Source organism: Esox lucius, chromosome 13 (genome assembly GCF_011004845.1).
Source record: "Esox lucius isolate fEsoLuc1 chromosome 13, fEsoLuc1.pri, whole genome shotgun sequence".
NCBI lineage: Eukaryota > Metazoa > Chordata > Actinopteri > Esociformes > Esocidae > Esox > Esox lucius.
The window spans coordinates 22,243,712-22,261,422 of NC_047581.1; the positions used below are offsets into that span (position 1 = coordinate 22,243,712).

Consider the following 17,711-nt stretch of genomic DNA (forward strand, 5'->3'; position numbering starts at 1 on the left):
TACATTGCATCATGGGCAATCGTAGTGTTTTTTGTTTTCCTAAAAGGGTTTTTTAATTTCATCACAATGATTTACTGTATGCACATTATTCTTCTCATATTGGCTTACTCCTTGGAACTTACAGTATTAAACTGAATTCCATTCTCTGAATTCCTAACTACATTCTGATTCACCATGACTGTGGCTGTGCCAGCCCAGTTCTAGGCTACTGACGGTCTCATAGGGACGAGTGAACATACTAATGCCTCTCTCTGTGTTTAGCAATGTTTCATTCATGTTTAGGAGTGCTGTTGTCAATCAGTGAGGCACTGGTGTGTCTCAGTAATGTGTCTGTGTCAGCTTAGGTTGGTCCTCAGATGTGTCTGTTTGAGCCTGAGGCATTAAAAGGCTAGGTCACCCAAATTACAAAAGGGCACTCTGTGGAGAAAGTTTGACTGCAATCTACTCTTGGATTTAGTTACCCTGGCAGTGTTTCCTAATGGAAATGTGTTAGCATTTGTGTCAAAAAATTTCACTGATTATTAATTTACACACACATGTTCAAATCATCCCTAAGTGCTTTTGTTGAGCTTCAAACTGAATTGTCGGAACTTGGTTTGACTTTATCATGATGCATGGACATTTTTAACATCAGAACCTGGTCTTGGATGGGATTTGTGCAATAAATGCTAATTCACTAGAATTTGGTAACTGTGCCAGGGAAACTAAACTGAAGTATGGATTGCTCTCATACCTTGTCTATAGATTGCACATGGGTAAGAAATCCAATATTTTATTTTATTATTGGTTTAACCATCCCCTTTAACCTGACTGCTTCAGAACTTTTGTGTAGTGTCTCCATTTTTGTACTACTTTTTCAGGAATAAAGTTTGCAGAAACACATTTGTAGTGCGAGTGTTTTCTTCAGATGACTTATGTTTCATTTGGCAGGCAGTCTAGAACTCAATCAAACACAAACTCAGTCAAACTGAAAACTCCAAATTAGTTTCTGTTGGTGTAGCAATATTTTTTTAATAAAAAATGCTGTCGATTTGTGTCAAGGATCCATGGATAACAAAAAAGTAAACGTTTTATTCTCCCTTGCACTCGGTGGACGTCTGGATGTTGAACAATGAATGATTAAAACATTAGTGAGTTTGATTAGCATTCGTCATGGGTTATTGTAGCTACACAATGGATCATAATGATTGTAAGAAACCTCTTCATCGACGATTGGGTACCACAGAGGAGGGCGGGGCTCTGCGCGACGTTGCAACGCTCTTCACCCAACCTGTCTAACTGTAGTGGTAGCGCGGAGACAGCGGGCGCGTGCGTTTTCGACCAGTCTGTTCTGTAGCTAGACTGAGGGAGGAGTGGCGAAGATGACGACCAGCATCCGATACAAGAGCCGGATCCCGGTTAAAACCGGTAAGCATACTGATAATAATAAAGATTATACATAAAAGCACTTATAACGCCCTCCGTTTCAATAATTGTCTCTGTCGGTCTCTCCTATTCCTCTATGGGCGTCGTTCTGCATCCTTCCACCTGCGTTTCATCCCCCATCCTTCACAATGACCAATAGACGAGACGACGGAGGTATGGTGCTGTTTCCATTTTTATGTTTTAAATATACACAATTGTAATGTGCTGTGCATATTGGTGTAGGCCTAAATGCAATGATATGATATGTAGAATTCATATCAAGCATGTTAACCGACACAGGATACACTCCCTTTTCCCTCAATTGGTTTCGTATGGCCTCATGGGCTATGTGCTAGATATATTTAGCCATACGCATATGCATAGGCCTAGATCTAGTACACGTGAGCGTCATCATCATTCCGATGCCCTGAAGATTACAGTTGTTGTTATGCCACCGCATTACTGGGTAGAGTGAGCATCACTACGCCAGAAGGATTAGATTTACCATGCGGACACAGGATGCGCACGAATCTAGTAGTATCCAGGGCTCCTCATACTCGGGCATCCATCCTTCCATCCGGCCGCCCACCTACCCATCGATCCATCCATCCATTGATCCATCCATCCATTTCAGCAGGCTTTCCCAGTTGTGGGTGTGATAGCGACCTTCTCTCTCTGTAGTTATTGGTGTAGTGGGACTAATGACTAGCTATTAATTATGACCGATCAAACTCAGTGTCTTTTCTCAGTACATTACAAATCCATATCCCCAAAATGATTTAATATAGTAAATACAGGTTTCCTTGTCTATATATATGCCACAGGAGCTCCCATTCATTCATTCAGATTTGCTAGATTATCTTGAGCGATGTCTGGGTGTGTTCTTGGAGCTTGGTGGCTGCTTATAGTCATTGGAGACGTGTTGACTTCCTCTCAGGTGTATGAGTCTCCTCTGTCTTCTGGCTTTAGGGGCATTCGCATGACGACAGACGCTTTGGATGCTGTTCTGTTAGTCATAATTACTGTGACCCTGTTTAGCTACATTCACAGTAGCTAAGCTTTTCTGTTGCTGAGAGGCTTTTATACTGGCTGTCCGCTGGAATGAATTGGAGATATCTAAGCAGTGTCTGTTGCCATAGCATAGTAAGCACGCCCACTCACACTACCTGCCTAACCTGGTTGGGTGCTTGGGGGGAGTGGTTCTATGGACAGGGAGTGGGACTAACCAGACAGGGAGAGAGGATTTTCACTACTGCTTCTTATTGCACTTCTCCTTTCAGTTTGAACTGAAAGTCCGCTCACCAGGCAGGTTTCTCAAGTCTATATCATAAAATCATTACTCATCACCTTATCTACCTACAACATGAATCCAACCCACACACCACAGAGGTTCTGACAATGTAGGAAACATTTTGCAGATTTTGCCAGCCCATCCAACTCACATACATGGTTGTCATGGTAATGTGGTCTAGAGCAACGAGTCATGCATCAGGGAATGGTAATATGATAAACATTGATTCTGACTTTTCTGGCCTCAAACCGCACTCGTGCCATGGACATACACACTGTCTTACGCACACCCATGTGAGTGCACACACACACACACATTCTCTTTAGTACTGCTAGTTGCAATCACAGATGGGACCCTTCCTCTCTTCTGTTGTGAAGAACAGCTGCTAGGCTGGGGCAAGCATTTAGACAAGGGAACCCCTGGGGTTACCAGTTCATCTTTGTATTGGGGACATCATCAGAGGATAGTTGGAGATGACACTTTATGTAGGAAGCACCAAGTGTGCATAGATTTTATACCATGTTTCTACTAGCATACCAAAGATCTGTACCTACCACATACTCTGCTAGATTGAATTGCTTTTAGCATCTAATGGAAAAGGCATGTGTTCACCTGTGTTCTGTGAGTTTGTCTTTGTTCTTAATCTGAAATGAATGTGTATGTTCTCTCACACCTCATGACATTATGTCATGCTGATGCAATGCCAATGATCGTGTGTGTGTGTGTGTGCATGTGTGTGTGTGAGTTCATGACCAAACATATGAAGAGAAAAGTTGTGTTTTATCTGTAACCCCAGGATTCCTTCTCCCTGTACAGCTTGGCATGTCTCCTAAAGCCTTTTGGTATGCATTTAAATAGTTTTTGAAATAGCCCATGCCTGACCCAGATACAAGGATTCCAAACCCATTTTTAAGTTTGGATGACCTTGATAAGTTGAGATTGGATTAGATTTAGGAGTTCAATCCTAATAAAAGTGATAAAGAGCTTTAGAGGACTGGATCTCCATCAGATGGATTTTGTCGATTTTTTGCAGGGTTATTTTCAGAATGGTAATAGTGGAGTGATGATGTTTCTCATTATTACTTACCCAACAGTGTTAGAATTGGCTGTGGTATTCTTTTTGACTGCTGTTTAAAATTAGTAGACAGAACTGAAAGTAAAAAGTAAATAAGTCTCCACTCCGAGTGGTTTGAAGGAAGCATAGTGTTCTTGTAATTCACCAATATTTGACACCATGGAGAATACCTACGTGCAGCACAGAGAAAGAATGTTCTCTTTTTGTCTGTCACTGAGTATAACACTATGGGGAATTGCACTTTCACACGCAAACAACCTCAATACAGCTGAATACGGCAGCTTTACTGTCCATGTGGTTATACCTTGGCAGGCTTCATTTTGTAGGGACACAGATGGGAATAATTCCCTTAAAGTATTCCATTGGGAACACCTTGAAGTTCCTTTAGTTGGGCCAGAGCTTTTTCACGAGAATGAAGTTAATGGAACGAGATCTGGATGTGCTGTTTTCGGGGGCTTGTGGTTGCTTAGGCCGATTATATCAAATACATAGTGGAGATCCACTCGTTATTGGTTAACCCCTTCTGTACTTACACCTAAGGTCATGACCATGTCCTATAGCACCTTTGCATTGACGTTCTTTCTGCTTTTCAAATGCCCTGTGTCGTGTGTGCATATGGACCAAACCCAAGGGTTCTGGTTATGTGATCTGCTCTTTTGATTGTTTGCTAAATTAGCTCTGGACAGAGCGCTGTCTAAGCAGTGCCTCGCTCACATGGCAGGTGTAGCCCTTATCTAAGCGTTATTGGATTTCTTATTCGGATTGATTCCTCATATCGCACTTCATGACCTTTTTCAGCATACATAACAAACCAGGGTTATGTACATAACAAACTAGGGTTATGTACATAACAAACCAGGGTTATGTACATAACAAACCAGGGTTAAGAACATGAACCGATAAACATTACACATTTAATCTATATCTTTGAGTGTGTGTAAAGACATGCATGAACGCCTGGATAGGACTACAATGTAATCAGGAAAGGTCACGTCTCTTAAGATCTACATCCCAGAATCTTCTCCTCTCTTCTTTTGAAATGCTTTGGGAGTGTGTGTTTTTATCTTTCTATGTGTTTTTGTGTGTGTGTGTGTGTGTGTGTGTGTGTGTGTGTTGTAACAGGCTTGTAGTTTATTGCTGTGGCCTTTTCATAGGCACTTCCTGAAAGGCCACAACAGTAAACAATTAGATCAATGCAACTGACTGTGACTGACTGATATCTGGATCACTGCTTCTGGATCCAACAGGGGGGGGGTGTCTGTGTGTGTGTGTGTCTCTGTGTGTGTCTGATAGCTGTTGTCAGTTGGAGGAGGGACGTTTATGTGATGTAATGAGGTTTGATTCTGATGATCAGTGATTACTTTAAAGGACGATGGAATGAAGGATGCAGAAGCACGTGGTCCTCATCCAAAACCCCAAAGCCCCCTTTATTTTCACTCTTTCTCTCTCAGATAATTTTAGAGTGGGCTTCATTAGCATGCAAAATAAATGGGTAAATTAGAAAAATATAAATAAAATAATAATAATATACAAAAGGGAAATAACCAATCTGAAAGTCACAGTAAGTATGCATACACATGACAAATTATATAGAAATGTGAAATGTTATATCATTTGTGTCCCCATGAAAAATTTGCATGTACTTAAAGTATGAGTAGAACATAAACTGATACATATTTATGTTTACAATGTTTGTGCTTCTCTGTTTGCCTTTTTTAAGGCTTACTTCTATGATTGCACAGTGCAGTATTTTGCCTAATAGAAATGTGAGTTTACCAATATGTTTTTGTTTTGTTTTCAAATTCTTAGAGGGTTTACGTGACCTCTGGGATATAGCTCTCTTTATTCTGGTCATATATTTGTCAGGAGGTTAGGAAGCACAGCTCCATTTCCATCTCATTTAGTGGGCAGTGTACACAGTCTGTCTTGTCCCAAGAGCCAGGGTCACCATCTCTCAATAGCAGGGCTATGCTCACTACGCACAGAGTCCAGGTTTTGGCTCATTTTGGATCAGTCCCAATGAGCTGGTATGCTGCCACTGTATACTCTCTGGTTAGGGCAATGTGGCATTCCAATTTCCTCTCATTTTAGTTGATTATGTCCAGTGTGTGAAATAGTTAGCATTTTATTTCCTCAGGATTTTATTTGGTTTGTGTTATTTTTGTGTGTCATTACCCAGTTCTGATAGAACATGTGCCGATGACCTAGGTGCTACTGTAAGAGTCCAGTAATATGAGGTTGGATGCTACAGAAATTTCTAGTATGATTGCCAATTACTTTAAATAGATCTATGCCTTTCTCACTTCCAACTCGGTCTATCTCTGTTTTTCTCTCTCTTTTGCAAGCAGCATAGCACTGGCATACCTCTATAGTTAAGCAGGGTGGGTCCCTGTATGAGAGATCAGATGTTGCTTGAATTAGTGTTGGAGTGCCAGTAGGGGGCACTTTTCCCTCTTCACTTAAACCAATGTGTGCCCCCCTTTGCTAGAACCCCAGGAACTGTTGGTATGATTCATTATGAATCGGCGAATCATTTTACCTCTCCATCTGAAAGCTGTGTTTTCAGCAGTCGTTGCTGTCTAGCGACTCACTCAAGCTCTGAGGTTGTCAGGTGAGCATGCCCTCACAAGCCTTGACCCATGTGACTTCCTAGTTGGAAGAACAGCGTGGAACAGCAGAAAGGCTTGGCCTGGATGCCTACAGTATTATGAAATCTTGCCGTGATCTTGAAATCCTAGTTTTAATAATCAACAAAAATGTATTGAATACAACCACCCAAAGTTTTCTAACAACTAAGCGTGTCCACCTATGATGACTTGTGCACTTTGATTAGCCAACGTGACCATGACACAGTCTGTAGATTGGGATTTGATTGGACAGCAAGTATTTGACGATAGAGCATGAATTGTATCGAGGTGAACACCCGTGGTTGTATTCTATAAAAGTTAACTTAAGCATGAATTCTAGGCACCTCCCTGAAGGACTGCACAGGACAAACAGAATGACAGGTTATCATCTCCAGAATGTGGATCTTTCTAAGGATTGACCAGTAGTGACACTGTCAGTCCAGTGATGTCAGCGTGTGTCTATGTTTAGATGTATTTTGAACCTGTTGTGTCTCACCAGAGACCAGTGAGACAGCTGGCCAGTGAGAGGAGGGGCCAGAAAGAGCTATTGTAATGTCACTATAGGACATCTGGTCTATTCAGAAGGTCTATTCCCCCCTTTACACACACACTCAGCTCTCACCACACTCTCTCGGCCTGTCTCTGCTATCTGGATTCTCCATCCCGTACCCCACCACCCCACACTTCATACTGCCCCCAGCTCCACCCCTCCCCCACACTCCCTTCGACTGCCTCACCCCTTGAGAAAGACTGGATCTTCTCTCCAGTTCCTGGCTTCTCTTAACACTCTGCGTGTGTCTTCCTGTTAAGACTGGGCAGCGGCTGGGCCCCTCCCAGCGTTACACTCCTAGACGTGGCCCGGGCTCTTCATTCAACCAGTTGTTGGGATCCCAGGGCTGGCTAAGCTATGTGACCAGGTTACCGTACAACTCCTCAGAACCACACAAGAGTTCCAGGGCTTGTGCCTCTGCTGTGGTTCTGTGCCATTCTTTACAACAGACCACCATTATGGTCCGATATGGGTTGGTATGTCGGTCTGTCTGTCTCGGCATCAGGTCGTTACTGTAGCAGTCATTGCTTTCTTTTCCTTACGGTGGAAAAGGGAGGAACACGGCTGAATGAATGAGGGTCTTGTATTCCCTCTCTCTTCTCCCTCCTTTGCATCCTCCCTTAAACGACTACTTCTCGCTACCTCTCCCTCTCTCATTTTATTTCCGCCTGTCACCCCAGCTCTGTCTTCTCTCTCTCTCTCTCTCTATCAGAATTCCTCCACACCTGTCAGAACAGAGGCACTGGAGAGAGAGGAGTGGAAACAAAGGGAGAGAAGGAACAAAGACACAGTGAGGGAGAAACCAGGAAGGAGGAGTGTGTATTGACACCAGGCTAGGGGGGGGGGTGTCTAGAAAGAACTAGAGAAGCATTTAGCTTCATGTGAAAAGGTTGCTGTGCCTTGAGTGGAGAAACATTTTCCTTGTTGCTGTGGTGTTGGATTGGCATGGATGCTATCATGCTGCAGGAGAAACTAGTGGAACGCTTGCTGTGCCCTCGAGTCAGAACTGCCAGGCAGAAGGTAAAGAACTGGAACATGGCAGGAGAGAAGAGAAACACACACACATTAGCAAACTGATAGAAACTCCTTTTTCTGTCATTTTAGTGTAGAGAAGAACAGAACATTTTTGTTGTCCTCTCTTTAACAATGTCCTGTTGGTGTAGAGGTGAGTAGAACATTGTTGTCCTCTCTTTAACAATGTCATGTTGGTGTAGAGATGAGCAGAACATTATTGTCCTCTCTTTAACATGTCATGTTGGTGTAGAGATGAGCAGAACATTCTGTTGTCTTGAGTCACGTCCTGATGCATTCATGGACTTGTTGCCTGTTTTGTCTGTGGGATATTGGCTCCCAAACACACCCTCAAGGTAAAACACATATTTATCTGATTACTCATCGATTGCAAAATGTCCGCATTCTCTGTCTGTGTGGGGTTGGTTCAGCTGTGTCCCAGAGGCTGTCGGAAATGCTTATGACGGGTTATGACAGCTAATAATAGACCCTAACTGGGTATTTCTTTGGCCTGTGTGTTGGGAGGTTAAAGGACCATTCAGGACTGGTCAATACAGCCTCTGTGTCTCTGGGTTGGCTGCCAGACTCGGGCCATGGGGTTGTGAGGGGGGAGGTCTTCAGTACTGTATGTCTGGCCTGAGGAACGAGAAGCTGTGGATGATGTTTGAATGGAGTCATAAGGAGATGGTGCCGGGAAAGTCACAGAACGGGTTTAGTTTTCTCTTTCTTTGTCTGTGTGTGTCTGTAGAAGAAGCACAGCACCCGGTCTTAGAGGCCATAAATGGAATGTTATCAATGTATTTCCCCCCTCCTATTGTCAAGGGATTGGCCCATAGTCTAACTGTAGCAGTGGCTTGTGTTGACTTTATATTTCAACTGGATTTTCCTTTCAATGGAAATCTTTGCACTCAACCCTTTTGCATTTTGGTTAAGATCTCATTCACAATAATCTATGGTTGTTTATGCTACTTAGGCTCTCTCTCTCTCTTTCTGCCTCTCCTGTCTCTCTCTCTCTCTCTTCGCCTCTCTCCTGTCTCTCTCTCCATCTGTCTGTCTCTCAGGAGAAGCAGTATGTGGGGTTTGCCACCCTCCCTAACCAGGTGCACAGGAAGTCAGTGAAGAAGGGATTTGACTTCACCCTCATGGTGGCTGGTTAGTGAAAACACTGCTTTAGTATTTTGTGTGTGTTCAGTCATTTTGACAGTGTCAGTGTTTATGACCTGTGACTGAATGTGTTGGTGACTGTCTGTGAATGTCATGTTGTAGGAGAATCGGGTCTGGGTAAATCTACTCTGGTCAACAGTCTGTTCCTGACAGACTTGTACAAGGACAGGAAATTACTGAACGCTGAGGGTGAGTATCACACAAACACACATCCAAATGGTCAACCACAGCCAACAAAAAAGCCATCTCATCCCAGCTTCCCCTCTTTCAGAGCGAATCAACCAGACAGTGGAGATCATTAAGCACACAGTGGACATTGAAGAGAAAGGAGTTAAGCTCAAACTGACCATTGTAGACACACCAGGCTTTGGAGATGCTGTCAATAACAACGAATGGTGAGATATCTCTCTGGTCCTCCTCTAAATCTATAGACACAAACGTTACTGGGTTAGAAGATTGATCTCAAATGGAAGAAATGATGACCGCAGTGAATCTTGCATGTTGCTACTTTAAGCCATGATTGTTTGTGTGTGTGTGTGTGTTTTTGTGTAGCTGGAGGCCAATCACAGACTACATTGAGCAGCAGTTTGAGCAGTACTTCAGAGATGAGAGTGGGCTGAACAGGAAGAACATCCAGGACAACAGAGTCCACTGCTGCCTGTACTTCATACCACCGTTTGGACACGGGTAACGCACAAAAACCATCACCATTCAGAAATCTTACTTTCCCTAAGCCTAATCACAAACCCCAAAACTCAACTTTTACCCTAAACCTATCCCAATTACATGGAATTAACCTTTTTTCTAGTGGGGACTAGCAAATTGTTCTCACAAGGCAACTGTTTTGTTGTTTTACTGTCCCTGCGGGGATCCTTAGTTACCGCTAGGTTAGTCAAATGCAAAAACACACAACCACCCACACACACTGAGCAGGTCTGTCTCCTTCCATCCCTCGCAGATTGCGCCCAGTAGATGTTGAGTTCATGAAGGCTCTCCATGAGAAGGTGAATGTGGTTCCTCTCATCGCCAAGTCTGACTGTCTCACTCCCAACGAGATCAAGAAACTCAAAGACAGAGTGAGTCCACCAGAGATGGCAGACTGCACATACTAAAGCAACAGCCACGTTATATCAAGGTTGGATGCAGAAACCTTAGGAAGTTGAAATCATTTCAATGTGTTCAATCAGTCGCAACTTTGGTGCTTCCATCAAAAACAACGTCTTAGCAAGTGAAATGTGGTGTGGCGTGTTTGTGTACGTGTGTGTGTGTGCGTACCTAGGTCCGGGAGGAGATTGATAGGTTTGGCATTAAGGTCTACCAGTTCCCAGAGTGTGACTCGGATGAGGACGAAGAGTTCAAACAGCTGGACAAGGAGCTGAAGGTGAGACCCAACAGGGGCCTGAATGTTAGGAAAAGTAAAAACCAAATAAGAATCCTGTCAACTCGACCATACTTTGTCCATTGTGTGTGTGTGTGTAGGAGTGCTGTCCATTTGCAGTGATCGGCAGTAACACAGTCGTTGAGGCCAGGGGTCAGAGGGTGAGAGGGAGGCTGTACCCCTGGGGGATCGTGGAAGGTTGGTGACAGCACTGGAGGACCGATAGAAATGTTACTCAGGGCTTTGTCAAATGACATGTTATACATATATCATATTATCAAGGGAACATTACTGGAACTCAAGACTTTTTGATGTAAAATCTAAGTACAGTATCATAACGAATGTGGCATCAATTCCCAGCCCTACTGAATAAAGTCCAAGCTACTCTAATGTTTCTACGCTGATGCATTATGACAAACTCAGGAGTTTTCTTGCTCAGGTCACATGGTCAAGGAAAAACTGGCGTCCATGTTGGTGAATACAACAGACGATGTAGTCTAAGGAAATCATGTGAGTATAATTTCACTGTGTTTGTGTTTCAGTGGAGAACCAGTCTCACTGTGACTTTGTGAAGCTGAGGAACATGTTGATTCGCTCTCACATGCACGACCTGAAAGACGTGACCTGTGACGTGCACTATGAGAACTACAGAGCCCAGTGTATACAGGAGATGACCAGGTGTGTGTATTGGAAAAAAGAAATATTCAGAAATAGAAACAATTGTAATTATTTCTACAATTCAGCAACAATTCAAATAGAATTACAACAGGAAGTTAAGAGACTACTGAATTTTACATTTTGATCTGAAGTTTTGTTTACCTCCACCACATGACCTTCTGTAGTAGTCTATATTCATGTTCCCGGTGTGTTTTCACCTCAGCAAACTGACGCAGGACAACCGCATGGAGAGTCCAATCCCCATCCTGCCTCTGGCCACCCCCGATGTGGAAACAGACCGTCTCATTAAGATGAAAGATGAAGAGGTAAACTTATATGGCATTTTGGGTGACATCACACATACAGAGTCCACATTATAAAAAGGTGTGGTAGAAAATACTGAAATTATTTTCCCACTTTTAATCCTTCTGTTTTTCTCCTTTGCTCCCGTATTCTCTCTCACCAACCCCACCCCCACCCCACACCCAGTTGGCGAGGATGCAGGAGATGTTGAATAAAATGCAGCAGCAGATACATGATGGGAAGGAGCAGTGACCCCTACAGCCCCATCTACTGGCCAGACAGTGAACTAAAACCACAACTTCAGAAATGAGCGACTTGTAAACTAAACTTATGTGACAACATGATACTTACTGATATAATCAGCAGTGTGTTTGAATTGGGGAATGGGGGGGGGGGGGTCAAGAGCTGGAAATCCATTTGACATTTGTTTTTATGGTGCTTTGTATATTTGGTATGTCCTGCAAGGATACATCTGAAGTTTATCAATTTTTTTACTGTACCTTCATTTGAACCCCATTAATATAATTAACGCGCCTAATAATATATGACAATATAAAAATGTAATTTAAATGAGCTGTTGTATGTATCTAATTTATAAATATGCTGAATACTTTTGGGATATTCTGTAAGGTTATGAATACACATAACAAAATGTTTTGTAAAACAGTGATATTAATGATGTTAAGGTGTGAAACTTGTTTATGTTGAGAGCATGTGAGTGAGTGAGTTAGGAGAACCTCATTCTGCTTTGAAACTGTGAGAGTCTGTTTTCCCTTTTTTTGTGGCATTTCTTGTAGTTTTCATCATGGTGAATACATAGTAACAGACTACCTACTGAACAAAAGCCGGAACACCTTATTTCCGCTGGTGTCCAAATGGAACTTGGTGAGAAATTGGAAACCCCTTTCTCCTTTCATTTTCTATAATAGTGTTTTGCAGCCTACAGGTCAGGTGGACAGTGTCTTCGGTGCCAGTTGCTCACCATGCAGTGAATTGAGAGCTATTGACAGACCAGGCTAATGAAAGGGTAGCTACTGAGAGATAAGTGGTGCATGTGCAAGTATGCAAAGGTCCCTCATAACCGCCTACAGCTACATATCCACCCTTTCACATTATGCAATGCGGTTGTCTTGTTTAAAGAAATGCATTATGAACTACGCCTCAATCCCACTATGTGATGGTAAACCAAGGCCAACTGTTAAGAGCAGCTACAGGACTGTGTATGTTTCTGTCCAGTATGGCGCGTGTGCGTGCGTGCGTGCGTCCGTGCGTGTGTGCGTGCGTCCTATGTATTCTGTCCTCTGGCTGTGTTGTACAGAATGTGGATGGTGGCTTTTATAGTGCTAAGTGCTCAGAGCGCGTGGTGGAACTAGTGACCAGGTTGTGATGAAAAATAAACAGCATTGCTCCATTATTCCTCCAGCTGTATTCTTTCCCAAATACAAAGTCGTTTCTAGTTGTCAGTGTCACTAAAAGCAGTATGGTTTTCCTTTCATAGTGAAACTACTTTTCACCAGACTCCTAAGGGCACTGTGGGGGGGGGGGCATTTATGAGGCCAATGAGATAGGCAGCCCATAAAGTGCAGAGTCAAAACTTATCTCCTCCAGCTTCATTTCCCCAGTGGCCAAAAGTGTCAGATCCATCACTAACCCAAGTGACAGTATGGAGCTGAACGATGACCAGGATTTTGCAGCAGCTCAAGTACAGTCGCTTTGGGAAATGGATAACCTAACATCCCTGTTAAACCGTTCTCCCTGGCTCGTGACCAAAGAATGGTGAACCTTTAAGGGGACAGTTATTCTGGGTAATGTCCAGAGCGATAGGAGGCACACAGTGGTATGTGCTAAATAGTATGGTGAAACACTGCTGGAGATGCCATGACATGGTCCAATAACCTTGTATTAAGATCCCCCATTAAGCATACATCAGGCTTCTCGGACAAGAGACTATGGACAATGACAAGGAATTAAAAGCTGCTGTCATGAAATAAATATATGCTTCCTTCCTTCTATCAGAAGAGAGAGAGAGTGTGTGTGTGTGTGTGTGTGCGCGCACGCGTTTATGCATTAGTGTCAGGGTGCTTTATCAGTGCTGGCCAGCTGTGACTTACTATGTAATGCCTCTGAGCTAGAAGTAACACAGACTTACCAACCACTCCTGCTATGACCAAACTCAACGGGGAAGGTAAGACACTTATCCTGACCATACCAGGAACATTACACCTTCTGTGACCAGACTCTGTATCGTTTGAGAATGGTCTTTGATTTCAAAAAACGTTTTGTTATAATAATTGACAAACATTTCTGCCTAATACAATACTTTTCATAATTTGACAATAGCTGTGACATGTAACTGCCATGTTATTGTAATTAAAGGTTATGTAGTCGTTCAGTCTATGTATTGTATTATATCAGGCTTATAACATCAGACATTAACATTAACTGATTGTAGTTTCAGTTTCTTACCAGTACAGGACCTAGTCGTTTTTATTTTTATTACATACAATCCCGTTTTCAAAAATGTTGGGACGCTGTGTGAAATGTAAAGAAAAACAGAATGCAATGATGTGCAAATCATTTAAACCCTAGGATTATTAGAAAATAGAACAATGACAATATTATATGTTTCTTGAAAAATACAACTCTAGAAAAAATTAAGAAACCACTGCACCTTTTTCTTTCATTTCCAAAAAAGTTGAAAAGGAAGGTTTTGAGTGAGGAACATAAGGGTTTAAATTAAGAGACCACTGCAAATTGAACGCTTCTCTTCCTCACTCAAAACTATTTGGAAAGGAAAGAAAAAGGTGCAGGGGTCTCTTAATTTTTTCCGGAGTTGTATATGCCCACTTTGAATTTGATGCCAGCAACATCTTCAAAAAAGCTGGGACAGGGGCAACAAAAGACTGGAAAAGCTGTGTAATGCTAAAAAAAAAATCTGGTGGAACATCACAACTTATTAGGTAATTGGAAACATGATTGGGTAAAAACAAAAGCATCCCAGAGAGGATGAGTCTTTCAGAAGTAAAGATGGAGAGAGGTTCAACACTCATATAGTGCAACAATTTAATAGTGCAACAATTTAAGAATAATGTTTCTCAACAAAGAATGCAAAGAGTTTGGGCATGTCCTCATCTACGGTACATAATACCATTAAAAGATTCAGAGAATCTGGAGAAATCTCCATGTTGCAAGGGACAAGGCCGAAACCAATATTGATCACAGCCGTGATCATTGGAGCCCTGAGTAGGCACTGCATTAAAAACAGACACGATTCTGAAGTGGAAATCACTGTATGGGCTCAGGAACACTTCTGAAAACTAATGTCTGTGAACACAGTACGTCGCCGCATCCACAAATGCAAATTAAAACTCTACCATGCACAGAAAAAAACATATATAAACAAGATCCAGAAAAACGCTGTCGCCTTCTCTGGGCCCGAGATCATTTAAGATGGACTGAGGCGAAGTGGAAAACTGTCCTGTGGTCTGATGAATCAAAATGTGAAATAATTTTTGTGAATCATGGACGCCTCATCCGCCAGGCTAAAGAAGAGAGAGACCATCTTGCTTGTTATCAACACAGTTCAAAAGCCAGCATCCGTGATGGAATGGGTGTGCACCAGTGCACATGGCATGGGTGACTTCTGTGAAGGCACCATTAAAGTTAAACAATATACACTGGTTTTGGAGCAACATATGCTCCCATCCAGATGACTTCTTTTTCAGGGAAGTCCTTGCTTATTTCAGCAAGACAATGCCAAACCACATTCTAAAAGAATTACAACAGCACGGCTCTGTAGTAAAAGAGTCTGGGTGCTAAACTGGCCTGCCTGCAGCCTAGACCTGTCCCTTATTGAAAACATTTGGCACATTATGAAATGACAAATACAGCAAAGGAGACCCCAAAAAGTTGAGCAGTTGAAATTCTATATCAAGCAAGAATGTGAGAACATTTCAATTTCAAAACTAAAAAAAAATTTTTTTTAAAGAAGAGGCGATGTAACACAGTGGTAAACATGCCCCTGTCCCAACTTCTTTGGAAACGGGGTTTAGATTACATGTGTACATAGTATTATTTATCTCTGTGAGCCTTAGAATATTAGACCACCCTTCCACTGTAACAATTGTACCTCCTCCCTCTCCCCACAGTGATGTTGAGGGGGATCCAGTCATCTCTGACCCGACTCCTAGGGCTGCTCTTCCTCTTGGTGATAGTGGAGAGGGTTACAGGGTCACCAGGCTGTCCAGCGTCCTGCTCCTGTCACGGTGATCAAGTGGACTGCAGTGGTCGCCTACTCACCACCTCCTCCTTGCCCTCCATATTCCCATCTACCACCACCACGCTCCTTCTCCACGACAACCAGCTGACCATGTTACCCAATGGGCTGTTGGACTCCCTTTCCTCCCTGCGCTCCGTCTCTCTTCATGGGAACTCCTGGACGTGTGACTGCGGCGTGCTCTATCTGCGTGCCTGGCTGCTCAAACAACCAGACGACTTCACCGGCCACCGAAACGTCACGTGCAGTTTCCCTCCCGGCCTGCGGGGGAGGCTGGTGGTGTACCTGGCTGAGGAGGAGGTGCTGCAGTCCTGTCACTACTGGTACTGTGACCTAGCTCTGGCCTCCCAGGTCTGTCTGTTTGTGTTTGTGACGGTGCAGGCGGGGCTGTTGGCTGCTGTGGTCGTGTTCCTGAGGAGGTTTGAGACACTGTCCCGCGAGGCCCGAAGGACCACAGAGGAGAGTTTCGCTGGGGGGGATGGACTTGAGTATTCAGAATATGAGACCCTGAAGGACAGCAGCATCTGACCAGGAGAGGGAAGGGCCTGCTGACCAAGGAGTCGGAGGTGACAGCGAAAGGCTGAGTGGAGGCTGTTGTAGGAATATAGCTGGTGAGCAGTGAAGGGAAGGAGCGCCTCTCTGGTCTGTGGTAAGATAACGTGGACAAGGAGAAAAGGAATTGTTAAGTTCACTGGAGACCGGAGATTACAGAGACTTTCACAAGACAAGAAACAAGGCAAAATAGAAGTATTCTGTAAATATACTTATTCTTATCACTCAATAAAACTGTTAGGATGTTAGAATCACTCAATAAAACAAATTACGCTAAGAATTTAACATTAAAAACTGCCATATTATATGATTGTTTTAGAACAGGTATTTGTAATATTTTTAGCTTAACAAAACAACAAACAAAACACATCTGTTAAAGATCCATAGCACATCCTTAAAATGTTATCATGTGACCCCATTTCTATGCATTTGTGATAAATGTTTGTATATTTTGATTGATAGTTCTCATGTCATTCCTAATTCAGCCAATAAAAAATTATATTGGAAATATATATTGATTTGATTGTGATAAATGTCGCCTAATAGAATTGTTACTGACAAGCAGGCTGTCGGCTTCCATTGAAAGACAAGACATTAACATAAAAGCGGGGAATATATAAATCTATTTATCATGTGTTGTACAGCTTGTGTGCTCTACAAATATTGTTTCAACTATAGATCAGTATGAATGTTGGTCATTTATGTATCATGAATTTGATACTTTATTAGACAGGAATGTGGTGAAAGATTGTTTGCTAAAAGATGTGTCAACATATGCCGGAAGCAGTGGCTTACACTACCCTAGGCCACAAGTAATTAGTATTTGATTAGGCTAAACAGAAATTACCATATAAACAGATTTCTACTAATAGGAAATTGTGGGCACTAACAGTATCTCAACCTCACAGATTAATAAAAATTTCCCTGGGCATATAGAAATGTTTGAAAAAGGTTGAGAAAACAACTTTGTTCACTTTCCTTGCCACTTCTTCAAACCACTGAAACATTCCTGACATTTTTCCCCACCCCAATCATCTAATGGATTATTTTGCCATCTGTCTGTCAGATTGTACTACAATTTCGTTCATTTCTGTGGAAGGCAATTAAAAAATTCACATAAATACAATTATGTGTTTTCTCCCTCTAACTTCAAACATGCAATGTTAAATTCTGGGTTGATTCTTGAATGTTCTGAAACTCAGGTGATGCTCCCGTCAGATGAAGACAGAGAGCAGCCTGAGTAGCTGTATTTTCTGAGGCAATCCATCTGTCGAAACGAAAAGGCTTAGGGCAGCATAGCCTTGTTGACAGCCGTTTGACAGTTGTATAGGCTGCCAGATCATCTCGTTCATTACTGTGATCTAAAAGTCTGGACAGTTTAAATATCCTGACTGTGGATAAGAAACGAACGTCCGTTTGACAT

The 17,711-nt window shown here is 42.6% G+C and overlaps 2 protein-coding genes across 5 annotated transcripts; both read left to right on the forward strand.

Annotated features, from left to right (window-relative positions):
- Nucleotides 1-1,272: 1,272 nt before the first annotated feature.
- sept5a (septin 5a) lies at nt 1,273-12,874 on the forward strand. 4 transcript variants are annotated; one of them, XM_010876519.5, is made up of 12 exons: nt 1,273-1,407; nt 1,565-1,578; nt 9,020-9,110; nt 9,225-9,311; nt 9,394-9,517; nt 9,675-9,809; nt 10,081-10,198; nt 10,402-10,503; nt 10,602-10,698; nt 11,043-11,178; nt 11,381-11,483; nt 11,647-12,874. In XM_010876519.5, the coding sequence occupies exons 1-12, from the start codon at nt 1,362-1,364 to the stop codon at nt 11,710-11,712; spliced, it is 1,119 nt and encodes a 372-aa protein (XP_010874821.1). In that variant the 5' UTR covers nt 1,273-1,361; the 3' UTR covers nt 11,713-12,874. The 4 variants fall into 4 exon arrangements, with proteins under 4 accessions (XP_010874821.1, XP_010874822.1, XP_010874820.1 ...); XM_010876520.5 differs by lacking the exons at nt 1,273-1,407; nt 1,565-1,578 and adding an exon at nt 7,391-7,423; XM_010876518.5 differs by lacking the exons at nt 1,273-1,407; nt 1,565-1,578 and adding an exon at nt 7,577-7,967.
- A 93-nt stretch (nt 12,875-12,967) lies between these two features.
- On the forward strand, nt 12,968-16,337 carry gp1bb (glycoprotein Ib platelet subunit beta). The gene is made up of 2 exons (XM_010876521.3): nt 12,968-13,645; nt 15,609-16,337. Exons 1-2 carry the CDS (start codon nt 13,624-13,626, stop codon nt 16,262-16,264), a joined length of 678 nt encoding a protein of 225 aa, XP_010874823.1. The 5' UTR covers nt 12,968-13,623; the 3' UTR covers nt 16,265-16,337.
- Nucleotides 16,338-17,711: the final 1,374 nt, after the last annotated feature.